Below are 24,166 nucleotides of genomic sequence, written 5' to 3'. Positions count from 1 at the left end.
AGGGCACACACCTCTGACTTTTCTAAAATCATGTGTGTATTCTTTGTGAATTTATCGTTCGCTTTAACGGTGAAGGAAAACATCGTGAGAAAACCTGCACATCTGAGAAGTTCTCTATATGAATTTCGAAGGTGTGTGAAGTCTACCAATCTGCACTGGCAATCAAACAATCCGCAAAAACCTAATCCCTCTCAGTAGTAGAGGAGGCCCGTGTTCAGCAGTCGGCAAGTATATAATACAGGGCTGATATTATTATATATCAAGTAAGTCGGAAGTAAAATTATCCCGGAACACTCCTTCACGCGTACAAAGCCGCGAGTAAAAGCTTGTAATATATATATAATATTAAAGTATGATACGAACTACGCCCATTTTACAATTCAAAAAACGGTTTCGTGTTTTACTTTATTTTTTGCCCAAAATTTGATGATAAATAAACCAGACGGGAAATAAAAAAAAAAACTAAGAGACATTACAGCAACATATTGGAAACTGGGCCTTATCAACCTCTCATAAGAGTGTGATGGATATGAAGATGCTAATAAAATCAACATGAGAAACAAAATTATTTGTAGGGGATCGAGGGGATTTTTGTAACAGGGGTAAGTCACACACGACTTTTTACAACGAACTTCAACTTTTTAAGTTTAATATATAACTTAATTATTATTGGGATCCAGTTTTACTTTTAATTAAATCGGAACCCAAAAGACTGGCTGCCAGATTTCAAGACACTGTGAGCTCATTCTGCGTAGATCAGACCACCAACAGCTAAAATTTAAAAAGTTGTATAATTGTAAAATGTAGGTAGATATTGTAACTGACTTTGCTTCATCGTTGCGTTGGTTATCTACGAACAATTTGGCTGCAAAATCTTCGAAACGTCGGGAGAAAAAGTAAAATATGAAAACCGCGATAAAATCCGTAAAATAGTTTAATTTTAATGTCTAGCATTCGCGTAAATACAGGATCATTTTGACATTGCGTTACTAAATGAAACCACATACTCGTCTTCACCTTTGCAGACATCGTGCCAAATATCATCCATTAATAACGATTATTTTTAATCCATTTTAGTTTTCGATTTTGATTACATTGTAGTTTGATGCGAATATGGCGCGTGCGTGAGGTGTATTTCGACTGAAAGTATGATTTGCTGCAACGATTTCTAGTTAGTAATGACTTTAGGGCGCGTAAAATTAAAAACTTTTATTAATATTTATTTTGTTCGAAACTTAAACTTTTTATTTTTACACCTTAGGCTCAAGTAACTTATTATAAAGTGTTATTTTTAAGTAGATAAGTATGTGGTTTCATAATAAATTTAATATGACGAAAATAATATATAATGTTAATAAATTGGCAATATGACGAAATTTTAAATAAAAATATACATATCTAGGTATGTTTTTTCATACAAAGTTTAGCATGAATCAATCGCATAGTTTTTTCTAAGATGTTTTATTACATAGATACGTTGTCCGAGCTCAATACTGGCAAGACGAAAGTAAGGTAATTGCCTGACTTAACGGCCAATGAGCGTGCGGCACTAACGTTGTTACGTAATTGTCGATGTATATATATCCTTTTCCAACGAATGTATGCTGCATCTCTTTATTCCTTCTTCGAGCCAATTTGTAATTATATCTACAGGAACCATAGCAAATAATGCGCCGTTTTTATGTGCCATTTTGTTAGTGTATGACTAACGTGACCATTTATTTTTCGTCTCAAAACGGGACATCGGTTTATTTACGTCAAGTATAGGTTCTCAATGGAAAAAAACAACACACGCTTATTAGAAAATTTATACTTCGGCGGCCGAGCATTGCACGTATGAAAACTCGGAAAATTGCGTTTTCCCATTAAAATTAAGAAGCAAAACTTGATCTAAATACAAAATTGTATACAAATCTGTTCAGCTGTTTCTGCGTTTACTTCTGACAAATATACAAAAGATGCAAACCTTTTTACAAACTTTTGCATTATAATATTATTAAAATAAGATAGGATTAAATTATTAGATAAATATTAATAAAAAATATTATGTAAGATACAAATGTTCAGTTTTATTTATATCTGTCTGAAGAACAAATTTATTTTATTATAGCTGTTTTTTTTATACATTGACTTTAGTTATTAAAATCGTTTTCAGAACTGGAATCTATAACTGAGTTTTTTCAGATGTCCACATATTATTCATTAGAGAAAAGATTCGTAGGCGTTGTAGTCAAGTAGCAGCCCGGTCGGCTCTTAAATTTTGGCACGGTTTCGAAAAACGGGACAATTTTACGTCCCCGAGTTTTTTGTGGGGACACCGGGACAGATTACCGAAAAAAGGGACGGTCGCGTTCAAAACGGGACGTCTGGTCACGTTATGTATGACGCGTCTATTTGTAAAACGTCATTGGTTTTTTTATCATATAAAATGGTTATATTTCCTTTTTTTACTGTTCCTTCTCACCCTATTAGGTGTTACAACTAGCCTCAAAATGTTATTTGTGTAATAAATACTTAGTTGTTTTTTCAACATGAATTTATAAATGAAGAGTTGTAGTATTTATTAATTGGTTAATTAATAATGTTGATCTGAAGATATACCGTTGTTCTTATTTACAACAAGCCCCTCTGTCCCCTGTTACATTATCTTAAGGCTATTTTACACGAACATACTTATGATTACGCAAGCCTAAATACTATACGCAAAGTAACGCGTGAACTAGCTGTCCACACGAAATTTGCGTTTGATACGATAATAATCAAACTTCCACCATTCAGTAATCGACATGTTCTCTTTAAGGATAGTCCTGTTTAGGTAAGACAGCCCAATATTTAATTATTTGAAGTAATTTTTACATAATCTAGTTGAATAATATGGTGTAAAAATTGATATCGACGGTTGATTTGACTTAAACGACAGTTTTTGCGACACTTAGTTTCATATATATTTAAGATCAGCACTATTTTCTGTTATTTTAAAATAATTAAAAATTTTCATACAAATATTTTAAGACAGCACTATTTTCTGTTATTTTAAAATAATTAAAAATTTTCAAAAAAAAAATTCTCATGTCAATTACCGTTTCAACCATCGATATTAAAATTGAAATGTTTACGATAAACAGATTTATTTGTTATCACGCTTAATCGTTACTGCAATGTTTTAAGTTTCAAATTATCAATTGTAAATAATTCAGTAGGTTTATTGTTAATGCCTTTGTCACAGATATGGCCATACCTGTGTCTTTTGATCATAGGACGCATAATAAATCTGATGAAATGTATTTACATTAAATATATTTCTGTTCAACCATTCTCAAAATTCCCATATAGAACTCAGGGATACAGGTTACCTTACGATGTTTTCCTTCACCGTTAAAGCAGGCGATAATTCACAAAGAATAATAATAATAATAATATCAGCCCTGTATTATATACTTACCCACTGCTGAGCACGGGCCTCCTCTACTACTGAGAGGAATTAGGCCTTAGTCCACCACGCCGGCCTAGTGCGGATTGGTAGACTTCACACACCTTCGAAATTCCTATAGAGAACTTTTGAGATGTGCAGGTTTCCTCACGATGTTTTCCTTCACAGAATACACACATAATTTTAGCAGTCAGAGGTGTGTGCTCTTGGGATTTGAACCTGCTTACATTCGTCTCGACAGTCCGTTGCACACCCAACTAGGCTATAGCGGCTCTATATTTAAAGATAGAACTCAAATATTTGGTAGATAATCTTTCTCCATTTCATTACATCTCGTTTGTGATGTTAGTTTAGTTTGGTGTTCCTTTAACTTAAGTATTGATGTTATATAACATTTGCTTTTCCTAGCTTGCTGGTAGCAGCAGTGACATGCGAGGATCTGGACTTCCCCCCAGGGTTCCAGTTCGGAGCCGCGTCAGCAGCGTACCAAGTGGAAGGCGGCTGGAATGCCAGTGGTTTGTTTTTTTATACGTATTCTAGCGAGCAAGAAAAAATAATATCATTGCCTTCACTCGTGGTAGGTCTCTCGTATGTGAGAGGTCGTCTGGGTAGGTACAAAAGTAATGTTTATTTTTACCGCCAAGCCCCAGTGTGCATGCACTGTTGTGTTCCGCTTTGAAGGACATTGTAGCTAGTAATTACTGGGCATTATGAGGCTTAGCATCTTATGTCTTCGCGAGACGAGCTCAGTAAAGTACCACGTCGTGCTGTGTAATTCTAAATGGTCGTATCGCCTACAATCAAGCGGGCTGCATGTATCATTCAACTGCGATAAAAGGTTTATTCAAGGACATTTTTTTGTTTTTCTCAAAGCCCTTCGTACACTGGAAGGTAATGAGCAAGAACTTACATCTTATTTTTTGTCTTCCTTGATGATTTTTGACCGAATTACCCTCATCTAAACTCCCTAGACCACGTCGATTACTATTAATTTCCTTGCCTATAGTCGCGATATTTTTCTTCGGTAACTTTTTACAATAATAATATAATAATATCAACCCTATATTATATACTGTCCCACTGCTGGGCACGGGCCTCCTCCACTACTGAGGAGAATTAGGTCTTAGTCCACCACGCTAGCCGAGTGCGGGTTGGTTGGTCGGTTGGTTGGACTTTACACACCCTCGAAACTACTATAGAGAACTTCTCAAATGTGCAGGTTTCCTCACGATGTTTTCCTTCATCGTTAAAGCGAATGATAATTCACAAAGAATATACACATGATTTTAGAAAAGTCAGAGGTGTGTGGCCTTGGGATTGGAACTTGCGGATATTTGTCTTGGCAGTCCGTTCCACACCCAACTAAACTATCGCCGCTTTTTATTCTCCATGAAATATTGATTGACATTTCGTATTTTAGACAAAGGCGAAAACATTTGGGATAGGTTTGTCCACGAGAAGCCTCACATCATAGCTGACCACTCCACCGGAGACGTGGCCTGCGACTCCTACCGCCTCTGGAGACGTGACATCGAAATGGCCTCCGATCTTGGCCTGCACTTCTACCGAATGTCCATAGCCTGGTCTCGGCTGCTGCCGAATGGATTCGCCAACAAGATCAGCGAGGATGGACTCAACTATTACAATAACCTGATCGACGGACTCCTTGAGAAGGGTATTCAGCCGATGGTGACGCTGTATCATTGGGATCTGCCGCAGAGACTTCAGGATTTGGGTAAGTAATTGATAAAGAGCCTTGTACTTCAAAGTCGACAAGGTGTCGATAATGTCTTTGGTATTAACGAAGATGACAACTTAGCTTCAGGTAATACAGATGCCCGCTCCATTTTATATAAAGACAGTCTACCTCTTCTTAATATAATATTTTAATGCATAATATACCAGAAATAGAAGTTAACTTCAACTAATAATTGTCCACGATAAGCCGACCTTTAAAATAAACTAGCATTATTCTGACATCTCTCGAGGAATTAAATATCTCTAATCGGTAAGCATTTAACTATTTTACATAGTTAACTACACTGACATCAAATGGAATGGCCATGAGAGTCCCAAAACTGCCGACATCCAGACATTTGGCACGCTAAACTATTCTTCAATTCCAGGCGGCTGGACCAACCCCCTCATCGTGGACTGGTTTGGAGACTACGCGCGCGTGGTCTTCAGCCACTTCGGAGACAGGGTCAAGTCCTGGATCACTATCAACGAGCCATCATCGATCTGCGACATTGGTCACGGGTCAGAGATCATGGCACCAGGCTGGCAAGATCCTGACAATGCAGTCTATCTGTGTAATAAGTATGTTCTGTTGTCCCATGCGAAGGCTTACAGGATTTATGAGGCGGAGTTCAAGGCGAAGTATCAAGGTTAGTTATAGTTTGGAAAGAGGAGTTGCTTTTGTAAATATTCCGTAAATTGTATAGAGTGTAAATTGCATAGAAGTGTAAATACGTTCTTGCAACGGGCTTGTGAAGTTCTATATTAACATTTTCGTTGCCAACCTTATTTGAGATAATTTATTATGTTTCAAGATTTTGTTTTGTGAATCTAGATCGAAGTATTAAATTAATTGGTTAAGTAACAGTAGGATCATTTATGTTTTCTGTCAATCGACTATCGATCTTATATCAGCATTGTTTTACAACATTAACATGGTTTGTTTTTTTTTTTTGTTATTTAGGTGAACTATCCCTGGCCAACCATTTGATGTGGTATGAGCCATTCTCCCCTGAAGATGAAGAGTTGGCTGAAACTGCTAGAGAATACATAGTAAGTTAATGGGGCGTTTAAATCGTCTCGACCTTGGTAATTCTAATGTTTAAAGGCTCTACAATTAGGTTTGCTCATTGGTATTTCAGTTAGTGAGTGTCAATCGCAAAGATTGGCAATGCTTTCTTAAGAGATGTAAATATTTTTGATCATTGGTTATGGTCTTCTTAACTTTTTGTATATGATTTATTAGCTTTTGCTTGCGACTTAGGGTCCGTTCAAGTATTACGTAACGCAATTTTTGAAGATTTTTGACCCTCCCACGTCCGCATGTAACGCGCCGTAACGCTTTCCTGTACGTCCCCGCGATCCTCCAAGTTATTTAACTTTAAAATTACAATTTTTTTCTAATATTCACAATGATTTAACGCAAAATACCGGAAAGTCGCAAAATACCTTTGTAATTGTTTTAAAATAAAAAAAACAATGTTACATAACTCTTTGTACGAGACTCCCCTCCCGCGCCTGTTACGCATCGTAACGTTTTACAAGACTGCCGTCCCCCCAAATTGCGTTACGTAATACTTAAACGGCGCCTTACGTGTGACAGAGTTTTTCCAGAATAAAGCCACGCTGTAAATTTCCCTAAGATATATAGACTATGACCTTACCAGAATCTTAAACTATCTCCATACCAAATCTTATCGAAATCTGTTGAGTAGTTTTTGAGTTTATCAAGTAGATAGATAGACGCGGCGGGGGTCTTTGTTATATAATATGTTATGATACCGATAAAATCCTTTATCTTGTTTTTAAACAGGGGGCCGTTTATCTAGTTTACGTATACCGTAAAAGTCAAACATGTTTTTATTTGTTATACTCGTTTAAAGTATGATCATAATGCCAATAAGGGTAATTGTTTAATATTACTGATTAATCGACGGTCGGTCGACGATCGAAACAGCGATTTTACTTTTAAACACAAATATTTATATCCAAATAAGATTAATCTATAATAACTAAGCGTATTCAGTGCAGGAAATAAATATATGAAATGTGTTACAAATTGAAGAAACCAGCATTTATATTTACTAATAGATAATTTAGCTTTTGTTATCTCGTATTAATTCCGAAACACAAGTTTTTAATAATAATAATATCAGCCTTGTATTATATACTTCCCACTGCTGGACACGGGTCTCCTCTACTATTGAGAGGGATTAGGCCTTAGTCCACCTCGCTGGCCTAGTGCGGATTGGTAGACTTCACACACCCTCGAAATTGGATAGAGAACTCCTCAGTCATGCAGATTTCCTCACGATGTTTTTCACTGTTAAAGCAAGCGATAATTCACAAATAATACGCACATCATTTAAGAAAAGTTAGAAGTGTGTGCCCTTGGGATTTGAACCTGCGGACATTCGTCTCGGCAGCCCGTTCAATAACCAACTAGGCTATCGCCGCTATTATGTATACTTACTTATGATTATTGTTTACGTATTTTCTTTTTTATTAGGGTGGCCGGTACTCACATCCCGTTTACTCTAAAGAGGGTGGTTGGCCTCCGGTCATAGAAAAAGTTATCGCTGAACTCAGCCAAAAGAAAGGATATAAGAGGTCTATCCTACCAGAGTTTACGAAGGAGGAAGTAGAATATATTAGAGGTGAGTTTTTTTTTTATTCGAGCTCGGCAGAGTGACTACTGCGTTTAATAGTAAGTGGAGTAGTGTTCAATAGAATGTCGACTGACGAGCGATAATTACACGCTCGACATTACTTAAATTACGAAACTTGATGACCGGATAAACGTCAAAACCGCCATAGTGTGCCAGTACTGAGGGTCTACTTCGAAAAATGAACGTTGAAACGTATATTTATTTGGGTCATATTTATATTTGGGATATTTGGGTTTTTCTGCTCAGTATCAGCCCGGAGTCTAGTGTACATTAACGCCCTCCTGTACATGCTGTCACGCATCCCTAAGGGCGCGCCCCCCACTTTGAAAAGCAATGTGCTAGATGGTATTGCTGTTTCTTATAGTCAGGGGCTTCGGTTCATCACTCTGATAGTTATCAAATCTATTAACAGGTACATTTGACTTCTACGCATTCAACCACTACACAAGCCGGCTGATACGCAAGGCGAAGGAGGGCGAGGAACTTGGTCCCTTCCCTCTTGGAGATGCTCCCCACATCAACGGCAAATACGAAGTGCATCCAGATTGGAAATCTACACCCTCTTTCTGGTTCTATGTGAGTTTGTACTGTATTTATTTAAAACTACCTGCCTTGGTGGCGTAGTCGTAATTATAAACGGTACGAGTGACTACCACGCTAAGGTCCTGGGTTCAAATCCCCAGTCGGGTTAAAAATAATTGTGACTGGGTTTTTCCATCTTAAAAATTACTCAGTCGCAGCTCGCAGTCAGGAAGTTGGCGTTGTGATATCCCCGTGCCTCGGAAAGCACGTAAAGCAGTTGGTTCTGCGCCTGAACTCTCTCCGGTCATGTCGGGTTGCCGCCTTATCGGACTATAAGAGTGAAGGAACAGAGAGTGCTTGTGTATTGCGCACACACTTGTGCACTATAATATCTCCTGCCTACTTGGTTGATCTCCGTTGAGATTGGCCGCCGTTGCCGAAATTCGGTTAGGAATCACCACCATTTACTATAGAGGCAATTTTACCGGTCTGGAAGGAGACGAAAGCCCGGTCTACCCCTCTAGAATGTACCATAAGAAACACGGTACCAAGTCCATATTGAATGATGACGATTGTGGTTTTGAGACAGCCAGGTGGAAGAACGTTAGTCTTTCAACCATTTTACTGGTGGTAGGTTTCTCATATGTGAGAGCCCCCCTGGGTGGGTACTAGGTACCAAACAAAAGCATGGCAATACAAAACAGCACCAGCTGTTGTTAACTATTCGTACAATGTCGGAGAGCGTGACCGTGAGCCTACTGGAAACCCATGGGCACTGCCAAGATTAGTTTTAGGAAGATGCATCTGCACCTACGCAATATAATACATAATATCATAAAGTTTTTTTTTTTTAAATACCAAATCATAAACACCGTGTAAACTTACTTAATATATTAATTTTATGCATGTAGTGTTCACTTCTAGAAAGTCGAGCACCTGGTTACGTTCTAAATTTTGTCTTCGTATCTAGTGTTATCAACTAGTTTAGAGGAACTAAAAAACAAAAATCTCTGTGGTCGATAGTTTCTATTGTTGTAGATTTATTCAGTGACATATTTTTGCTCTTTCTGGACAAGGGGTTGCATGTTCACTCACTTCCACCACCCTCCCGGCGCCCATGTGAAGACCTGTATCTTCCATCAGTTTGTTACTTGTAAATGATTGATTTTCTTCCAGGTGTACCCTGAAGGTATACGCCAACAGCTCTTGTGGGTGAGAAAACAATACGGTGACATCAAGATCATCATCACAGAGAACGGTTACTCAAGTGAGACCGGATTGAATGACACGGAAAGAATAAATTATTACAGAGACTATTTAAAACAGGTGAGCATTTGTGTTCACGAACAATACTACGAGGACTCGTAAGTGCTTATGCACAAACGTTACTTAGCTAAGTACGGACCAACGCTTTGATAATAAGTCCGTTTCTTTGTGCGGCATGATAGTCTTCGCAGTGTAGGTATAGGGGCGATGTGATAGACTAATATTGAGATCTATAATTAATTACGGCCATATGTGCGAAGGACAGATAGGAAAACCAGAGAGTAAAAAACCTATTTACCTATACGGCTCTCAATGCCATTACTTATGGAATTGTTAAAAAACAAACTATGTAAGTTGTATGTTTTGTTGGCTGTTCAAATAAATAAATAAACTTAGATTTAAATAGAAAATATTAGTTAAATAAGTAAAATTATTTGTTGTTCAAGTGAATAAATAGGTTATAACAGTGGCGTTTTGGTTGCCATTTTAGTTCAGATTATGAACAAATAGTTTATATGGACGTTCGTGTCCAAAGAATATACATCAATGGCATAATAATGTTCAGTTAGATTATGTAGAACAAGAATCTTTCCACTGTTTACACATACTTGTTCAGGCGTGGTAGTATTATATATATTTTTAATATTTGTCAAAAAACTTATACGATTATTGTTTAGGGTAGGGAATTGTTGCCTGTCACCCAGGCGAGATCGATGTGGAGATCCTTGGGGGAGGCCTATGTTCAGCAGTGGACTTCCTATGGTTGAGATGATGACCCAGGCGAGAATCACCAATGCCCTTGCTAGCAATAATTGCTACATCTAAATGAGGCCTTACCAAATAATTTCGATTCCTAGGTTCTTTTAGCAATCAAAGAAGACGGGCTGAACATCACAGGATACACCGCGTGGACCCTCATGGATAACTTCGAGTGGACAGATGGGTACAACTCGAGGTTCGGCCTCTACGAAGTGGACTTCACGTCTCCAGAACGAACTAGGACTCCTAAAGCATCCGCAGAGTTCTACAAGAAACTAATACAAAGACACTCTTTGAACTTTGAGCTATGATTTAAAATATTCATGACTGAACGTGTTAAATTTTAAATATTGTTAGAAAACTGATTCGATTCTAATTAAAATAAAAAAAATATCGCTGACTACAGAAATACTTTCGGCAAATATCTCACCAACCAACCGACTGGTACGACTGTCAACAACCAACTAACTCGGTCTGTCAAACGCTCAGCGCTTTTATAGCAAGAAGTGTTACAAATACCCTCACTAAAAAGTTCTATGCTAACAATATATATAAAATTTGACTGTTTTTTCTGTACTTTAACTTTGCACAGTCCGCTAGTGGTAGTAGTAATTATTAAACCAATAATAACTATTATATTAGCCCTGTATTATATACTGTCCCACTGCTGAAAACGGGCCTCCTTTACTGCTGAGAGGGATTAAGCCTTAGTCCACTACGCCGGCCTGGTGCGTATTGATAGACTTCAGACACCCTCGAAAGCCCTGCCGAGAACTTCTCAGGTATGCAGGTTTCCTCAAGATGTTTTCCTTCACCGTTTAAGCAAGCAATTATTCACAAAGGATACACACATAATATTTAGAAAAGAGGTGGTTTATCCTGCGGACATTTGTCTCGGCAGTCCGTTCCACAACCAACTAGGCTACCGCTGTATAAATTAGACGAAGCGTTCAACAAAAAAAAAAAACGATGTAGGTGTTGTAACATTGTTTATCTGTTTTGTAGCTTGTCTGATATTATAGTTGATGAGACTTTCGTCCTCACACTCACCACTACAGCTACTGTAGGGCAGGATCGGCAGTGGCCCGCATTATAACAAGCTGTGACGCTCGCAGAGTCTCGGAGAGCAGTAATTATTATTAACCCGCAATGAAATTATCAAATAGAAATATATGGAGGAGTTGGTTTTTTTTCCACTTTCCTCTAAAGTATAGTTTTCCAAACTGTTGTTCCCATAGACAACTTTTCTTTTCAAAATTTTGTTGGTTCCAGTGTACCTTCGTTTATGGTTACGCAAAGAAAGTGCTAATGCACTTGCAATGGGCTGTAATGGCAATCCATTACAGCCCAGCCATCGCGAGGGGTGGCTGGACAGTTGTTGGGGTCACTGTATTTTACGATCCCTACCAATATTACTGCCTACATAGATGAAGTCAAGCCAACAATTTAGTACTTTACTATCGAAGCAGATAAATTTTCGTGGGTCCCCGTATACGAATTGTGGATCTCCATTTTGTGGCTCGACTAGTTCCACCACTGTCTAACATTACAGAGATAAAGATCGGAGCCTATGTATGACTAGAGATCAGTTATGACCATTGTATGACTGCAGGATCTTTTCCTACTTTAATTTTGTAACGTACACACGGCTGGCTGCATGGGGGACGTAATATTGTGTGCGTAGTCGGTGGAGGTCACGGGTTCCAATCCCGGGTTGGGCAACGTAATATTGGGTTTTACGTTTAGTATCAGCTTGGACGCTAAAAACTGTGTCTGCTGTGGCGATAGGCTTGCCCCGATCATATCATGGGACGGAATACACACGGCGGAATGGGGAAGCACTAGTTGCGTCTCTGTCTACCACTCCAGGGATAAAAGGTGTGAATGTCGATAAATATCTTAGTATTGAAGTTTATTATGAACTTAATCATTATTTGCGTCGATAACCATTTACCAGTTATATGGCTTCTTGGTAATAAAAAAATCATATTATTTGTCAAATTCATTTATTTTATAGTCAAAAGGCGTCAAATACATTTATTAATTAATAACTGCATCTAAAGCATAATTTCAAGGTCTCGGTGAATGCAGTGCGTGGTTTTTGATGACAGTTTTGTAATAATCAGCTGATGCCCGCGCACTGCGCGTGCGCTCCGTAGAGTTGAAGTCTACGTGATATAGACCGAACTTAAGCCTGGAAAGGTAATGTAGAATTTAAATTTATGACGCAAAACTTGTTACAGATAGAGGCAGGAGTCCTAAGCACATTCGGGATTGGTAGGTTTGACGTCAATGCGGTGATGTTTCGCGCAATTGGTTTGTGAGTCGATGAAACTTATTCCCTTACATGAGCCTTACCTTACGTAAAATTTGTATAAATCTGTGGTCATGAATTGTGGCGTTTACTGTATTAATTCATCCACAAAGACGCCACTACCTTCCCTAATCGCTTACAGTGTGCGTGAGCAGCATAAGTGCACAGGCACACTACGATGGTTAGCGTCGAGGAAAGTGCTTGGATCAGTCCCCTTACACCACGACACCCTGAACACACTGTTAATAGCTATTTAATTTCTAACGTTTACCAACTATCTTTGCAACGTAATATCGTTAGCGTTTGATTTAAAAGCCCGATTGTATTAGATATTTTATTATCAGTCTATAGAACACCATAATCTCTCTCTCTCACACACACACACACACACACAATATCACGCATTTATCCCCGAAGGGGTATGCAGAGGCGCAACCAAGGCACCCACTTTTCCCCATGATGTGATAGGGGGCGAGCCTATCGCCATATCGGGCACAAATTCCAGACGCCGGGCTAATACTGAGCAGAAAAACCCAAATATCACTTTGCCCGACCCGGGATTCGAACCCAGGATCTCTGAGCGCTGTCGTAGCGCGCATGCAGTACAACTACCCCACTGAGGCAGTCGATAATCTCTCTCATTGGCTTAACCCCTCTCAGTAGTAGAAAAGGCTCGAGCCCAGCAATGAGACAGCATATAATACAAAGCTGATATTATTATAGAACAGCATACCCAGATTCATTCCACTCAAAGGAATCCATTAAGGACCAGTAGCTGTAGCCAGTCACGTTGGCTCCATCTTCGGTGATCGCAAGCAACATCTGTAATCATTTAAGGTCATCAGCTCTTTCCGCAATATTTTTGTCGTAGATGGCGTTGAAGTCATATAAAATGACATGCTATGTGCATATTTGTTTTTAGCCAAAGACATTAAACTATATAGTTAGTTATAGGTCAGACATCAGGGCCAAATTATTGCTCCAAAAGTGATTACCAATTGTTAATAAGTCGCTGTCTTATTTGAAATATCCAAGACAAGATGTCACAGCGTCTTTAAATATTAATACATAAATAATATTTTTACTCAAAATATAATATTCGAAATAAAAACGTGCAAATCATGATATGAAAAAAATATTAAGTATTTTACATTGGTATTTTGGTATTTCACAGTAGATTGAGTAACCATCATATAAGCGCAAAATTTTTGTAAGATAATCTTCCCACTATATAATCTTAGAACTCTTTGTTTTTAGCAAAATATCATTTCGTAATAAAAAGTATGGAAAAGGGCGTAATGGTCATTGATATATTTGTACTATGTATGTACTAGATCTGGCGTTCAAAAGCAGATTTATCAAGTTTAATTAGGAAACAAATGAAATTAATTATTTGGTTTTGCAATTAGCGGAGCAGTCTCTATGCGGATGGCAGACCGGAAACTAAACTACTTTAACTTAGCTCATATAGAAACACTAAACTACTTTAACTAAGCTCAGAGATATTTGTACATATTTGTGTGCAGGCGGCTATGTAAACGAAGCTACGTTCTAATGGTAATTTCTCAACCAAGCGAGCTAAGCAACTAACTAAGCTTAGCTTTTGATCTGAAACTACTGACACTCATAATTAAAACCATTGTTTCTACTCTCTATATTACAAATACCTGTTCTAAACAATCATGCATGTAATCCATTCTGTCAAAATCATTCATTTTGCCGGTGCTGTAGAACCCATTTTCAGCGATCATCAGCTCTAGATCACCGTATTTCTCCCGAATCCAGGATATGTGTTTGCGCAGTCCTTCTGGATATTTCTGTCAAAGATATCATCTTTAGACATCAAACAGTATAGTTAATTAGGGGCCGTTCAAGTATTACGTACGCAATTTCTTGAAGATTTTGGATCCCCCCCCCCCATGTAACGAGTCGTAACGTTTCCTGTACGCCCCAGCCTCCCTCCAAAAGTTATGTAACTCTAAAGTGTCTTTTTTTAATATTCTTTATACAAAATACCGGAAAGTCGCTAAAATACCTTTGTAATTGTTTTAAAATAAAACAATATTACATAACGCTTTGTACGAGATCCCCCCTCCCCCCAAATTGCGTTACGTAGTACTTGAACGGCCCCTTATAGTATTTGACTACAGTATTTTTTTTAATAAAAAGCATAGCACAGAACACTATCATTGTAAAAAATACGTAAGCACTAAATCACATTAAGACTAGATTGTCTTCCTTAAACCTATGCCATAATTGAAATTACACTACGGAAACGAGTCTACAAGAAACAATTAACAACGTTAACATCTGCTTATACTTAATTGAAAACTAGATGCAATCTATGATAGGTTATAATTGATCAAATGCTAGTCAGAAAGATATAAATGAGGACTGATTTCGGATTCCTGGTAGCACGGGCGGGATTAAAATAAAATGAGCGCAAAATGGCCTCACGGGAAAACCGCGCAAGGTGGAAGCGGTCCGCGAAAATATAATTTTAAAAGTTGTTTACTTGATCGTATTTCCCGAGCCTACATACATTTCATATGAAGTGTCAAATGTTAGTGTCTTTTACAGTGCCAATGCCGGTGTCGATAGGATTCAGGTCAAGGTCAGATTTAGAGTATTTATTTTACTTTTTTATTGCTTAGTAGGCAAACGAGCAAGCGGTCAACCTGGTGGTAAGCAGCATCTGCTGCCCATGGACTTTACAATCCCAGAGGCACAGCCAAGCCGTTGCCTACCGTATGAGTACTCTTTTTAAATCTCGTTTAAAGGATAAGTCAAAACCCTCGGGGAATATGAGAATATGACCTTATTATAAGCGAGGTCTTTATCCCTTCATAGTATCAATCATCTATATATATAAAAATGAATCACTAATTCCCTTGGTCACATCACGCGTGAACGGCTGGACCGATTTCACTATTTTTTTTTGTTGTGTTTGTTATCGTCAGGAGAAGGATCTTATGAAAGAAAAAAATAAGGAAGTTGAGCGGTACGTTAGAAAATTTAAGAAAAGTTAAATTCAGCGATTGACAGAATGCGCGCTGCAAATTCATAGTTGACAGGACATCGTCTGTCGGGTCGACTAGTACTTACATAAAAGGCCGGTGGGAGTGTTGGAGATAAGTCAGGGTATGCTTCCATAACTATTCCCAACTCGCGGATGCCGGCTACGTAGTGAGGAGTTATGGTTTCCCCTGGGAGCGCCCGCCTTGCCATCAGGCTGAAGTAGTAATTGAACCCATAGTAATCGTATGTCCCTGAAATAAAGGTTTTCCCGAAGGAAAAAGGGGTGTTACAAGGGTACCTACAAGACGTATCTCTCAGTGGCAAGGGGTTAAATTTTCCATAAGAGAACCCTACACAACATATACGTACTAATATGTATAGATGTAGTCTGCAAATCGTTCGAATGATATTTAAATTTAACATAAATTAATTAAGGGAAGTCGGCACGAATTGGGTTATTTACACCCTTCGACATTGGCATTTGTTTTTCTGTATGTATTTTACATCGTAGCTCCTAAGCGAATGGATTTTGACACGGTTTTGATATATAAAAGCTGGTGTGACCAAGATAGTTCTTTGCTATAATTTATTTATTTGTCACAACTATTAGGTACAAAGTAAATGCTTATAGAGTAGTGTCGTCCTTCTTATACTAATTATGCTTTATTAAACTTAATAATATCAGCTCTGTATTATATACTGTTCCACTGTAGGGCACGGGCCTCCTCTACTACTGAGCGGGAATAGGTCTTAGTCCACCACGCCGGCCTAGTGCGGGTTGGTAGACTTCACACACCCTCGAAAATTCCTATTAGAGAATTTCTCAGGTATGCAGGTTTCCTCACGATGTTTTCCTTCACCGTCAAAGCAAGCGATAATTCACAAAGAATACACACATATTTTTTAGAAAAGTCAGAGGTGTGTGCCCTTGGGATTTGAACCTGCAGACATTCGTCTCGGCAGACCGTTCCACACTCAACTAGGCTACCGCTGCTTTAGAAACTATTATTAACCTTAAATCTATCTTATTTACTGCTATAACAAATTTTAAATTGTGAAAACCTCGAGAAATTACTCAAAGTACATAAAAGACATTCATTTTGGAACGTTACAAAGACCTATTGACACGTTTAAAGATCATCAGCTCATTTCCTATTTTCACAAGTCCGATTGATTTGAAATTTGGTGTACTGTCGCTTCGGTAGTATATACATATGGTAACTTTGTGTTAATGCTTCTGCATCAAGTAGTGGGGGAAGGGGGAGGTCTGAACACCGAAATTGGAGATGAAAATACTTTTAATACTTTTTAGCGGGCCCCGACGCGAGGACGATTGGGTAAAATATCACTTAGAATTGACAATAAAGTTAAAAGGACAAACACATTCCATTTCTTACTTTTAAGCGTTTTTTTTTTTTGTATCGGGGTTATATTATGAATGCAATTACAGAATTTATTGATAAAAGTTTTCTTACCAGCTGATAGCTGATCAGCTAAAATCCAAATCACTAGCTAATGACCGGCTTGTTTATTGAGGTTGAAAAAACTAAAATATTTGAAAATAATATTACTACCTTTCACAAGTTCTTTTTCTTCGTCAGTAAAAGGCGGTAGTCTTGGATGAGAGTAGCCATGTAAGACATTGTACGCGTTGAGACGCTCTTCGATGGCAGGAGGCCACCCTCCCTCGTTCGAGTAGATGGCGTGCGTGTATCGTCCAACCTAAATTCATAACACAGATGAGACATAATTTAGAAATGTTTTTGATGTTATCTGTTTTAATTCAGAGTCTTGCTGCAAAGAGTTTTGATTGCATGATATGTCGGCTTGATCGAGAGGTTGACTCGGCATTAGATAATAATTTTAAAATTCTGCTAATGGAATTAAACCGAAATTAACACCAAATATCATCGGTATAATTTCCAAAATTACCATCCCAAGTTGATTCCACTATCTCAAAAATGACTTGAAGTAATAACTTTCCTTCAGCATTTTGTAATTTTCTTTAGAGGTGGGCAGTATATACATAATTATTTGAAATTTATCTTATTTAAAGAATTATCACAGGAGTATGCTGTCAGAACAGGAGAGAAGAGAATGAATTTGCTCACCGAGTATTGTCTAGAAAGTTCGGCCGCTTCTTCATCATCCTCTGTATGAGCTTCAAACCAAACCCAGTGGTTGCATATCGATAGCTTGCCTGAAATTATATGTTATAATTCTATAATTTTTGTGCTAAACATGGAGGAAAAAATGAGCTGGTTAACGAAATAGGTTAATTTGATCAAGGGGGACCATGACTATCACCTAAAAAATTTAAAGACTTTCCTAAACTATGTGCATTCTTTAGATTCTAAGTTATTTGAAAGCCTTCAATACACTCCTTCCAAAAGCAAGTGGTGACTTCCAGTATCATCAACTTTCTGTATAGACCACAAAATCATTCATAAGGAATTAAAAGAAAACTTTAATTATACTATAAGATAGCAAAAAAACAGAGAAGTCGTCCCATGCTCAAGTCACTGCTCATAAACATCCGCATTCGACAAAATATCGAGCAAACAAGGAAGTTAATCGGACCTCCGCGACCTTACCGTGATACAAAGGCTTGTACTCTTCATCATAAACCCTCCAGGCTTTAGCATGTGCTAGTAAAACATTCTTGGAGCACAAGTAGACCGACTCCAAGTGAATGATGCCGGGGGCGAAGGTCCCCATGGAGTATGCGGTGTCGCAGATGGCCACGGGCTCGTTGATGGTGATCCAGGTCTTGACTCTGTCTGCGTAGAGGGAGTAGACCACACGAGCATAGTCTTTGAACCAGTCACTGATCAATGGGTTTGTCCAGCCTCCTAGAATATGAAAGGATTTGTAAACTTTCAATCCTCGATGGGTAAAGGAAATTGGAAGATAATCACTGAGCTGATCACCGCTCCATGATATAACAGGAGAGCAGTCTATTGCAATAAGAATAATGCTAAATAATATTATAAAGGTGAAAGTAACTACGTTTATGTCCGTTAAGCTTTCAAGAAATTTCAAATTTAGTGGCGAGGATATTTTATCAATAATAAGGAATAGGCTAACAATAAATATATTGAGAATTAAAGACGAAACCATTTGGAATAATAGATCAAACCTACCTAAGTCCTGCAAGCTTTGTGGCAAGTCCCAATGGTATATAGTGACCAGTGGCTCAATGCCTTTTTCCAAGAGACCGTTGATCAAGTTATCGTAGTAGTTCTTGCCGTCTTCGCTGATTTTATTGGCAAATCCGTTAGGTAAGAGCCTTGTCCAAGATAATGAGAACCTTAAATAATTTATACGTAATTTATAATTTTAAAATGTAATTCACTGTGTGGTTATATTTTGCATGTAATACGATTGCCGTGTTGATCTTGGGTTTTGATCTCCAGGTGAATGTGATATTGGATTCTTTGGAGTATAGGATTATACGGATGTAATAACCGGAGTAATGGGCAATAAGGTCGCTGCGTATTTTATGGGACCTAACAACATTTTTATACGGGCACTCAGGGACCTAAATGCGCCTGACGGTAAGCGAAATTGGATCCAGAAAAAATGTCGACTGACGAAAGATGATTACGCCTCGACGGTCAAAACAATTATGCCGGCCTGTTGGAACCGGATATACACAGAACGATCCCGGAACGCGACACACTTATATGCGCCACTATGGTAGGTTTTAACACCTTGTGTACGTGGTCGGATACAAATATTCTACCACCAGTATTGCATTTGGGTAAAATACACCACGTCTACTCCTGAGAAGAAAAAGGCGAGATGACACTGTAATATGACCTACTGCATATCTTACATACTGTATTCCAGCTAAAATACCTGTAGAATTTGAGTCCCAATTCCTCTGCCATTTCGATGTCCCGTTGCCACAAGTGGTAGGAGTCACAGGCCACGTCGCCATTCGTACCGTCAGTGCTCATCCACGGCAACGTGTGTAAAGCTCGATCCCAAATGCTCTCCGTTTTGTCTGAAGTTACATGATTATACAGAGCCGTATTCTCTATGACAGTGTATACCTACTAATAATTTTGCCGTATTACGTTATCTTCGTGAAATTGCTGTATGGTATTCTTTTTGTTAATGTCAATGATCGTGAACGCGATGAAGTGTGTAACGCGCTTGTTACGAACTGTCAAAATAACGTGGGTATTCTGGGGCCTTATTATCTATCCCGCACGTTATTTTAACAGTGCGTAACAAGCACGTAACACAACACATCATGTTAAGGACTATAGAAATTAGGCTTACAGAATACCATTCCACGCACATTTCTCGAAGATAACATGACACGGCCGCGTAACGCGTTTACACTATCATACAGAATAAGGGCCCAGAATAAGGGCCCAGGGCCTTGAATATATGTCTGACGATTTAGAGAAAGACAATTTTTCGTTGAAGTCAATATTGAATCTTATTGTACTTACTATCAGGTTCAGTATACATACTGGATTTTCAAGATCAGGCAGTAAGTATAGCAGTTTTAACTGACTGGAAGACTGTCCAAAGTGGTTGAGTATCTTACCAAGTGAAATAAAAATTGTAATCACTAACAATAAGGTTAATAACAAAACATTTTCTGGATACTAGGCAATTCCCTTACTTATAGGGATCAAAGGAATCCCTGAGACCAATCGAGGGTTAAGTACTTTTAACGAAGATAACTCTGTAAGCCTATGATATACTGATAGTTATATATGAACCGAGTGGATACCACGAGAAAATAACAGAAAAAGAGGAAGACCAAAGATAAGGCGGAGAGATATCTTTGAACAAAGATGTGAATGTAACTGGATGCAACAGCACGTGTAAAAGAGGTGTTGAAAAATCTAGGGGAGGCCTACGCCGCAAAAGCAACTATTACAAATTAATTCAATGAAGTCATAAACCTTAGTATTGAATTTTAATTTTAATTTGAGTAGAGACTTTCTCGCCATCACACCCACCACTACAACTCCTGTAAGCCAGGATCAGCAGTGGCAAGCATTTTATGACACCGAGCAGTGAAGCTCGGCGAGTCTAAGGGAAAACTAATATGTCATTATCCCGCAACTAAATTAATAAATAGAAAGATAGGGAGGAGTTGGAAATATTAATTGTCCACTTCCCTCCAGAGCAATGCGGGTGACAAAATCATGATCTAAGGAGGCATTTTAACCTCAAGGATAGGGGCGTTTACAACTAGATAGGCTAGTTATAAAGCAGTTCGAATAAAATTAAAAGAAAGGGTCCTGTCACATGAGCTGTTAGATTTGATTACAATAGGCATGGCAAAAACGCCGGAAAGCACGGATTCAAATTTGAGTAGTAGAAATAATAGCTGTTTTATTTTTATGGTTATTTTCATGTATGAACATACCACTAACATTCCAGGCGCCTTCGATCTGATAAGCTGATGAAGCTGCACCAAATTTGAACCCTGGTGGGAACACGAGCTCTTCGGCGCCCACAAGCGTCAGCAATATGCTGGAATATCGATATGGGGATCGTTCAAAGTTACTGCGGAAATTTGACGCACAACTCGTTGATATTTGAACCTACTAGAATAATAATAATAATAATATCAGCCCTGTATTATATACTTGCCCACTGCTGAGCACGGGCGACCTCTAGTACTGAGAGGGATTAGGCCCTAGTCCACCACGCTGGCCTAGTGCGGATTGGACTAGGCCAGCTTACTAGAATTAATTTCTACCTTATTCATTGTTGTATACTCAATATTAACCAATCACAACGGTCCTATGTCTACGCACTGCGAAGGCTGCCATGCCGTCAGCACTGAGAAACAGACTTGTTATCACAGATTTACTCCGTCCTTAGATAAAAACGTCTATGAATAAGGGGAGATTATCACAATCTACGAAAATATTAAAACTTTGTAATCCAATGAACATTGAAAATCCATCAGTAATTTAGCCCATTCAGGGGCGATTTCATATTAATCCAATATTAGTTGTTAATGTAATAAAATATGACACAATAATTTACAAATTGCATTTGGTTTAACCATATAATATGTCAAGTGTTTCACTTCTTCATTAACTGATTTTGAAATATTCAATTAGAAGTTATCCTTGAATTAAATTATAATCTAGGTGGTTATAAATATGATATAATTGAACAATTATACAACTGTCATTAGTACTTCCTTCGAAAAATATGAAAAAAAAAAACTATTTCGAAACATATGAAAAAATATTTTTCCTTACGATTAAATCGTTTTATTTTACCAAAAATCACCCCTCAGTGAAATTAATTTAATTTATGGATAATTTGTATCTATTGAAAATCAATCATAAATGTAGTAAGTTCTTGCTCACTGAAACAGTTATCAGAAATGAGATTATCACTTAAGATTCATACCTGACTACGGCCACTTGAGATGAAAACATTTTGTCTACTGAATATATACGTCTTCCGTTATCTTATAAAGATTTGGATTCTACGTAGATATCGAGAGATTGTGATTACAGGAAGACATTTCGAACAATACTTAGAGGCAGTCCTCTAAGTATTGAGAGTAAAATCCAGTGATTTTAGTATAGATGTGAAGGTTTGTGTAGAAGTTAAGGCAGAATCTGAACGACGGATCCCCAGGCAAAATAAAGTAAATCGATACATTCTGTAAGTAATTTACAGAATGTATCGATTATAGATCATCATTTATCATTTAAAAAAAATAAAAATATATTTTATATATACAAGTGCATAATACATTCTTATTATGATTGTTATATAAGAAATAAAACCACATTGTAACTAAAATAATTTAATTAATAAAATTGTACTAAATAATGTAAGAGATGGTAGGTTGATCCCACTGCTCGAAGGCTCTGGGCGATACTGAAAAGAAAAGAAATTTTCAATGCAAAGCATTTCAGACAGATAGTTTCTGATTGTATTTACGGGTTTTCGGGCTCCATCCTGGGTAATAAGACAAATGGGCAAATCTTATATAACCACCCACTGGCCCAAGGCATCAGGGTACTGATAAAATTTCGCTTTCCCAAACCAAAAAGATAGACTCCTCTATTAGTTACTATAATTTATTTATAAAAATCTTTTTCAATGAAATATGTAAAAAAAAATGTTTAATGTAAATTAATTTCCCATTGCCGGGCGCGGGCTTCCTTTACTACTGAGAGGGATTAGGCCTTAGTCCACCACGCTGGCCTAGTGCGGGTTGGTAAACTTCACACACCCTCAAAATACCTGTAGAGAACTTCCCAGGCATGCAGTTTCCCTCACGATTTTTACCTCACCATTAAAGCAATCCATAACTCATAAAGAATACACATGTAATTTTAAAAAAGTCTGACGTGTGCCCTTGGGATTTGGACCTGCAGTCTTGGCAGTCCGTTCCACACTCAACTACGCAGTCTCTGCTCTCAAGTTAATTTAATAATAATAAATAATATCAGCCCTGTATTATATACTTGCCCACTGCTGAGCACGGGCCTCCTCTACTACTGAGAGGGATTAGGCCTTAGTCCACCACGCTGGCCTAGTGCGGATTGGTAGACTTCACACACCTTCGAAATTCCTATAGAGAACTTCTCAGATGTGCAGGTTTCCTCACGATGTTTTCCTTCACCGTTAAAGCGAACGATAAATTCACAAAGAATACACACATGATTTTTTAGAAAAGTCAGAGGTGTGTGCCCTTGGGATTTGAACCTGCGGACATTCGTCTCGGCAGTCCGTTCCACACTCAACTACGCAGTCTCTGCTCTCAAGTTAATTTAAATGTTTTAATTTGGTTAGCTATGTTACGGCTGTCTGTACTTTAAATTCTGTGTGCTTGGATGGTGGCAAAAAAACACGTCACGATTCCGTGTCGTTTTGTGATTGGTTGATAGACTTACACGTGACTGACGCATTGGTCTCTCGACCAATCACATCGAAATTAAACAACATTCAATTACGAGTGACGTTATTAGACACATGCTAAGAGGGCTGGGTCATGTTTATACTGTCTGTAACCGTGGCGAAACGTAATGTTTTTCAAAAAGGAACCCGATACAACATATCTATATATATAAAAGAATGTCGTGTTAGTTACACTATTTGTAGCTCAAGAACAGCTAAACCGATTTGCCTGAAAGTTGGTGGGGAGGTAGCTTAGAACCAGGAAAAGGACATAGAATGCTTTTTACTATTATATAAAGCTGAAGAATTTGTTTGTTTGTTTGAACGGGCTATTCTCAGAGACTACTGTTTCGAACTGAAAAATTCTTTGAGTGCTGGATAGCTCACCTATCAAGGAAGACTATATATCATCACGCTATGATCAAATGGAGCGGAGCAGAAATGAAAACTGTACCAAAAAGGAGGAAAATTTATAACTTTTGAGAGATTGTAACGAAAAAATATACCACGCGGGCGGAGCCGCGGCCAAAAGCTAGTATCTCA

General features: G+C 38.1%; 3 protein-coding genes across 3 annotated transcripts in view; 1 reads left to right on the top strand and 2 right to left on the bottom strand.

Annotated features, from left to right (window-relative positions):
* Positions 1 to 2,694: 2,694 nt before the first annotated feature.
* On the top strand, positions 2,695 to 10,788 carry LOC115444567 (myrosinase 1). Its single transcript, XM_030170395.2, has 9 exons — positions 2,695 to 2,815; positions 3,839 to 3,945; positions 4,851 to 5,165; positions 5,557 to 5,817; positions 6,132 to 6,220; positions 7,677 to 7,824; positions 8,249 to 8,412; positions 9,535 to 9,684; positions 10,482 to 10,788. The coding sequence occupies exons 1-9, from the start codon at positions 2,787 to 2,789 to the stop codon at positions 10,692 to 10,694; spliced, it is 1,476 nt and encodes a 491-aa protein (XP_030026255.1). The 5' UTR covers positions 2,695 to 2,786; the 3' UTR covers positions 10,695 to 10,788.
* Positions 10,789 to 12,372: 1,584 nt separating this feature from the next.
* Positions 12,373 to 22,175, bottom strand: LOC115444555 (myrosinase 1). The gene is made up of 11 exons (XM_030170380.2): positions 22,118 to 22,175; positions 21,114 to 21,220; positions 19,577 to 19,724; positions 18,859 to 19,025; positions 18,310 to 18,567; positions 17,827 to 17,915; positions 17,290 to 17,437; positions 15,803 to 15,966; positions 14,365 to 14,514; positions 13,431 to 13,519; positions 12,373 to 12,577 (listed from the first exon to the last, which is right to left on the bottom strand). The coding sequence occupies exons 1-11, from the start codon at positions 22,144 to 22,146 to the stop codon at positions 12,454 to 12,456; spliced, it is 1,473 nt and encodes a 490-aa protein (XP_030026240.2). The 5' UTR covers positions 22,147 to 22,175; the 3' UTR covers positions 12,373 to 12,453.
* A 335-nt stretch (positions 22,176 to 22,510) lies between these two features.
* Positions 22,511 to 24,166, bottom strand: part of LOC115444553 (myrosinase 1) — a 38,442-nt gene continuing 36,786 nt past the window's right edge. Inside the window, exon 12 of the mRNA XM_030170376.2 lies at positions 22,511 to 22,597. Coding sequence (XP_030026236.1) covers positions 22,514 to 22,597 — 84 coding nt within the window. The 3' untranslated portion in view covers positions 22,511 to 22,513. The remainder of the gene's footprint in view (positions 22,598 to 24,166) is intronic.

The sequence above is a fragment of the Manduca sexta genome, chromosome 4 (assembly GCF_014839805.1).
Source record: "Manduca sexta isolate Smith_Timp_Sample1 chromosome 4, JHU_Msex_v1.0, whole genome shotgun sequence".
NCBI classification, from domain to species: domain Eukaryota; kingdom Metazoa; phylum Arthropoda; class Insecta; order Lepidoptera; family Sphingidae; genus Manduca; species Manduca sexta.
The sequence above is the reverse complement of the archived record's forward strand: the minus strand, read 5'-3'. Positions and strand labels throughout refer to the sequence as shown.